General features: G+C 40.0%; 1 protein-coding gene across 6 annotated transcripts in view; it reads left to right on the forward strand.

The window, feature by feature from the left end:
• Positions 1 to 6: 6 nt before the first annotated feature.
• Positions 7 to 6,176, forward strand: part of SLC26A4 (solute carrier family 26 member 4) — a 23,944-nt gene continuing 17,774 nt past the window's right edge. Inside the window, exons 1-5 of one of the 6 annotated variants that reach the window (XM_017746027.1) lie at positions 323 to 464; positions 2,565 to 2,675; positions 3,087 to 3,169; positions 4,382 to 4,572; positions 5,025 to 5,189. In XM_017746027.1, coding sequence (XP_017601516.1) covers positions 325 to 464; positions 2,565 to 2,675; positions 3,087 to 3,169; positions 4,382 to 4,572; positions 5,025 to 5,189 — 690 coding nt within the window. In that variant the 5' untranslated portion in view covers positions 323 to 324. Of the gene's footprint in view, positions 2,676 to 3,086; positions 3,170 to 4,381; positions 4,573 to 5,024; positions 5,190 to 6,176 lie in introns of all 6 variants that reach the window. The other 5 variants (XR_001865764.1, XM_017746024.1, XM_017746025.1 and 2 more) reach the window with 5 other exon arrangements.

The raw sequence follows: 6,176 nt of genomic DNA on the forward strand, positions 1-6,176 counted from the left end.
GGGAGGGAGCGGGGGGCGCCGGCGGACGCGCGGTCCCGGCGCTCGCAAACTCCACCCGCCGAGGGATGAAGTGGCCCACACGCCAGACCGCGGGCGAACACATCCCTGCGTCCCTGCGTGTCGCAGCTGCCCACAGGGTGCTTCCTTCAGGGAGTGCGCTTTTGAGACCAGTACGTGCTCCGTCCCTGTCTGGAAGACAGGACTGTGACAGTCACTGCCCCTTAAATTTAAATGTGCATCAGTTCAGCTCTCGATCACTTTGGGGGTTTTGGAGCGCTCCAGTTGCAGCGCAGTTGGGTGCGTTCATCACTTGTTTTCTCGCAGATGTTCAAGGAAAAGGGCCTTTCAGATTGCCAAGTCCTTTCTGCCCATCCTGGAATGGCTGCCCAACTACCGGGTGAAAGAGTGGCTGGTCAGCGACATCATCTCGGGGCTCAGCACCGGCCTCGTTGCCACTCTGCAAGGTAAAGCCAGGCATGCCGGCGCTCCGCTCCCCTCCCCAGGACGTTCCTATAAGGGAGCCGGCTGAGCACAGGGACGTTATGCAGATGGAATTACAAATCTGAGGCTTGTTATTTAATACTAGATATTAGGTATTATTTTGCAATAAATAATTTATGGTTTTAATTTATTCCTTTTTCTTTCCTTGGCTAGAAGATTTAAATTTCTTGTGATGTGCTATCAAGATGTACTTAACTTTTCTTCCAGGCGTTTTATTCAGAGTATTCATTTTGGTATTTAAAATTTTAATTACATTGTGATAAATCAGATAGGTTGTGTGGTCTTATTTCTCTTTCTTGATTGTCTAAGCCTATAGTTCTCCTGTAACTGCATGCAAATTCTAGTTATTCCCCTAAAATAATGCAACCTTGATATCTACTCCTCTTTAAAATTCATCTCATAAGGTTGTTCAGGTGCAGAAGACAACCCTCAAGGAGGTGGTGATGTATTCACATTTTAAAAAAAATTAAACTTGATGGATATTTACAGTACATGGCTTGCAATATTAAGTTTTCCTTACTTCCTTATTCCATTTATTAGTAAAGCTTTCAGTAGATGAATAAATAGGAAAGTGGCAGAAATAAGCAGAAATTAGTTAAAATAAGCTACTTAAGGAAGACTCAGAGGACAGAGCCATCCTGCCTGAGGCAGCATCTGTCTAAAACAAGACTAACTATAACCCTGACACACCCACCACACTCATTTCTTTCATCTCAGTAGAGCTCTTAGGCTATTTTCACAAATTTTTCGGGACTGCAGCAGGCAAAACTAGGCGTTTCAAGCCCACACTTTCCCTCAGTGGAAATTAAGTGGTTGCAGAAGGGGACAAAGATTTACATTGGGAACAAAGAAAGCAGTTTACGCATTCCCAATTAGCCCCAAGTATTCCCTCCTGTCTGTTCCCTTGGAGCATGCTAGGAAGGCAGAGACTGGCAGAAAAAAGGCATTACAAACTTCTGCCCCAGGCAGGGGGTGACCTGAGAAATAAAGAAAGTGATTCTTTCCCAAAGAAAGTTCTGAAGAGAGTGTCAGAGCTGGAAGATCTTTGCTGAAGGTAGTAGTACAGTTAGAGGATCCCTGTGCCTTTTGAAAATGAACTGGGCTAGATGGACTTTTCATATTACTTAAAACAGCTATTATGCTCTTACTATAACCCCCTCATTTATTTGTTTTCAGTGGCCTGATTGTCTCTTAATCAGAATCCATTTGTAAAACCAGTTTCTGAAATATACTGTCTGGTCTCCCACCTGTGCATTAAAAAAAAAAAAAAAAAAGGAGAAAAAAAGAAAGGGGGAAAGCCCAAATTAGTGCAAATCTAAACCTAGGTATAATTTTAAAAAATCTGAAATTTTAAAACATGCATTACAGGAAAAATTGGCCAAAATATTTGCAAAAAAAAAGAGAGGCTTCTGAGATCTTGAGGTCCCTGGAATCCCTAATTCCCAGCAACTATGTGTGTTGGAGAATCCTTGAAGGAGAATATTATACTCTGCAGCGTGGGCTAACTGGGATATGATTCTGAAGGCAACTTTTTTATTGTTTGCTGGATTTGACAGCTTGCATGGGTATGCAAAGGAAGAAGAACCAAGGCTCTCAAATGTATGATTTACGTTGGTAATTAGTTTTTAAGCTGCTGCTGGGAAAAGAAGTGGCCTTATTTTCACAAGAGCTGAAGATACTGAAGCGTATGTGTAGCACAGTAATTCAGTTTTGTGCTTGAAATTTCTGTCTGTAACTAGAACCTTCACATATCCCCCTTTTCTCTGAAGAGGCACACTCTTGCAACAATGTTCTCCACTTAAGTTTCCTATCTCAGTCTGTGTATTGGGCTATGCAAATATAGAAACATCTTTCAGTACTTACTCATCCAACTACCAGCATGGGATATACAGTCATTTACAGTCATTGATACTCACATGTGTGCCTGCAACTGATTTACAGACAAACATATTCTAAATTGCATCTGGACAAAAGCAGTAAATCTTTCTGAAAATCTATTCTAGACAAGACAGTAGATTGCTGAGAGATTTTAAATATGATGTTTTGATGGTCTATCATTTCAGGTTTGGCATATGCTTTGCTGGTTGCAGTCCCTGTTGGATATGGTCTCTATTCTGCTTTTTTCCCCATCCTGACATACTTTTTCCTGGGAACATCAAGGCACATCTCAGTTGGTAACTGCATGTGTTCAAGTTACAGTGAATTATCTATTACAGAGTGTTAATCCTTACTGCAGACATTCATATTTCATACAATATAACTACTTTCTGAAACAAATTGGCTATGGTGAATATTAATATTGGTGGATCTGGGGAAATTAAGGTTTATTTCTTCTTTATACAGGCAATTGTGCATAATAGCTAACTTCAGTTGTGCCCCTGCTTTTTGCTTGAATTTGTGCTGAAGTTTAAATCTTGTCTTGGGCTACACTCTATGCAAGAAACGACAAGATCAAGGCCTCAGTAGGCAGTAAGAATGACAGACATTTTGTCTATCAGCTAAAGCTCAAGATGGCTAAAACAGAGCTCTTTTAGTCTTCTCTACAAGCCTTACTTGCTGCATCCTTTTTTGATTACTGTGGACAGTATCTTCTTCTTGCCTGTTGTGGAGACCCAGAACCTGTGTATCCACTCCAGCCTCACTCTAGGTCCTCACATCAAGGCTATGGGTAAACCTTGTTGATTCTTTCTGAATACTTTCTTTAGAATATGAGGTTTGTTTCCTGTCAGTTCTTACATTTAAAAGTCTTGTTACAGCTCGGTCACTGAAGTTCCTTTTTCTTCATTCTAACAAATCTAGGCTTTCCTTGTTCCTTGTTTCCTTGTTTTCTTGTACCAAGAACACATTGTTTTCTCCTCCCAGAGCTTTGGCATGATACTACGCTTTTTCATCGGCTTTCTTCTCTGCTGCATCAAGTGTCTCCATATGTTTTCTTAACTTTGTTAGCCTCTTCCTACCCTACCAAGCACCCCACATTGACTATCCAGATCTGACTTGTTATGCCTACTTATGGTGGCATTCCTACTTTCTAGATTATCAAACACTCCTTTTTTATGCTTTTCCCAATGCTCTTATTCATGAAGTGTCCCCTAAGGTATCTGTAAAATTTAACTTAAAAATCTGAAGTTAAATCTGTAAACTTTAACTTACTCTTCTTAAGACCTCTCGTGACATTTTCCTTTTCTGCATAATTTTACATTACACAAGTAAATAACTGCAACAAATATATTACTTTTTGATTGTGTTTTGCTGACACAATGATCACTTTCTCTGTATCTTGCCCAAAGTATAGTTTCAGTCATCTTTAGCCAATGTAATAGCACAATACTGCCAAAAGATGTGGTCCTACCCATTGGATCATGTTCCTGCCTCAACCATGGTGTTGGGATCCCTGATCATGTGGCACGCTGGATCAGCTGAAAACTAACCATGACAAAAACCCCCAAAAACCTAACCAACCAAAAAAACTCAAGCAAATAAACAAACTCCAAAACTTAAAGAAACAAGTTTTGCTTTCCCCTGGATTGGTGATCCATGTTGTCTGGTTGTGATGCTGATACAAGGGAGATGGTTGGAGCGTGTTGGAACATGTTGCCCCTTTTGGCCTTGGTACAGCCCTAAATTGCCTCAAGCAAAGCATGAAACTGCACCTGTACCTGTATGTACAATGTGACTTATTTAAAGAGGGAGCGGTATTTAAAGAAGGAGCAATATTTTTGTGTCATGTATGCAGTGCCTGTGGTGCTTGGCCCCTCACACTATTAATGTACCCCAATTACAATATTACATGGTTTTTCTGACTTAGAGTTTCTTGCCTATTCTGATATATGCTTTTTTTCAATGCATATTAAACTTCAATGTGGTCTGTTTGTCATTACAGGTCCATTCCCAGTAGTCAGTTTGATGGTGGGATCTGTTGTATTGAGCATGGCCCCTGATGAGAATTTTCTCATAGAAGGCAGTAATGCTACAGGGACAAATGGCACTGGGACACTGATAGACACTGAATCCAGAGATGCACAGAGAGTGCTGATTGCTAGTACTCTCACATTCCTGGTTGGAATTTTACAGGTAAAATAGTTGACCTGAAGGCACAAGGTTGACACTGCTGTAGTGTTAATGGCGGGAAAATACCTACTAGGGCAGTCAGATATCTTCCTGTAGTAAAACACAAAAATGAAGGAAAGTTAACCCAAACTTTTAAGAACAACTTATCCTGTGCAGAGTCTGTGACAGCATGGCTGGGAGCATAGAGAGCAGAATAGCCCTGTGATTGCAGACTAGAAGACCTTCATGAAACTGAGTACTAATGGTGCATATCCTGGAGCTTCCTTTCACGCATTTCTTCAGGTCTCCTTTATTTCCTTGGGTGGATGGTACTAAGCTCCACTAGGCTGAAATGGGGGAAATAAGGTCCTAAGACTCTGCATCAACAAAGAGAAAAAACAAAGCATAAGAAATCTCCAAATAAATGTGTACCTTTTTGTTATTTAATGAGCTGTTATTCTTTATGATTTTTCCAGGTTATATTTGGAGTCCTCCAGATCGGTTTCATTGTGAGGTACCTTGCAGATCCACTAGTTGGAGGATTCACAACTGCAGCTGCTTTTCAAGTGCTTGTGTCACAACTGAAAATAGTTCTGAATGTTTCAACTAAAAATTATAATGGTGTCCTTTCCATAATATATGTAAGTATGCCCTTCTAATCTGCTTTGGTTCTATGACAGATATTTTCATATAATTGCTTATCTTCTGCTTCCATTTCACACTGGGGTGGTTCATATATATGGTGGTAAGTATAGGGGATTCATTTAGTTCTCAATTTAATGAAGAGCTGCAGCTGTTTATTTATAGCTGTGGGGCTCTAAGTAGCTGCTTTTGGGGTTCTCCAGACAGAAAGTCTAATTGCCATCTTGAAGTCTTTTTCAGAGAGAGCACTTTTTCACATAAAGTTTAAATGTGATTATCCAGCAAAACAGTTCTTCACTTCTGGAGACTACAATTTGTCCCATCCCTTGCTTTCTCACTTATTGTGAAGGACATTTGATCATTTATTAACACTGTCAGGTTATCTCCTAAAGCTGACTAGTCCCAAGGCTCTTTACACTTAAACCAGCAGGTCATTCTGGTAAAGGGCAGTGTTCTCCATTTCACATTGTAGCCATGCATGTGAATACCTAAAGGATACAGATTCCCACTCTTTGGCCAGGTACCTATTGGTCAGCAAACGTGAGGCTGAGTTTTACTATCACAACTCCATTTGTTGATTTTACAGAAAATGGTCAAATGGAGAAATGTTTTGGCTACATTACAGAAATACTGAATTCTTAGAGGTCTGGTATTACAGAATAGTGTCCTTTCCTAGGAAAATTATTCAGAGTTTTGTCACTGACTTCAGCATGAAACTATCCAACTATCCAGGCTCATAGTATTTTAGATCTTCCATAGCACTTCATATTAGAACAGCGGTTTTCTAAAAGAGGCTGTTCTAGGAAAAAAAATGTATTTGGAGATTTTACATGCCAGTTCTGGCAACCAGACTAGCAAAAAATACAACAGACATCTAAATTGCCAATAATAGGATGAATATAACTATAAACAGCAAGGTAAAAATTAAAAAAGACATCAGGAGGACTATTTGGGGGGGTAAAAAAAGTATTATCTTATAAGCCTTT

The sequence above is a fragment of the Corvus brachyrhynchos genome, unplaced genomic scaffold, assembly GCF_000691975.1.
Source record: "Corvus brachyrhynchos isolate BGI_N302 unplaced genomic scaffold, ASM69197v1 scaffold239, whole genome shotgun sequence".
NCBI lineage: Eukaryota > Metazoa > Chordata > Aves > Passeriformes > Corvidae > Corvus > Corvus brachyrhynchos.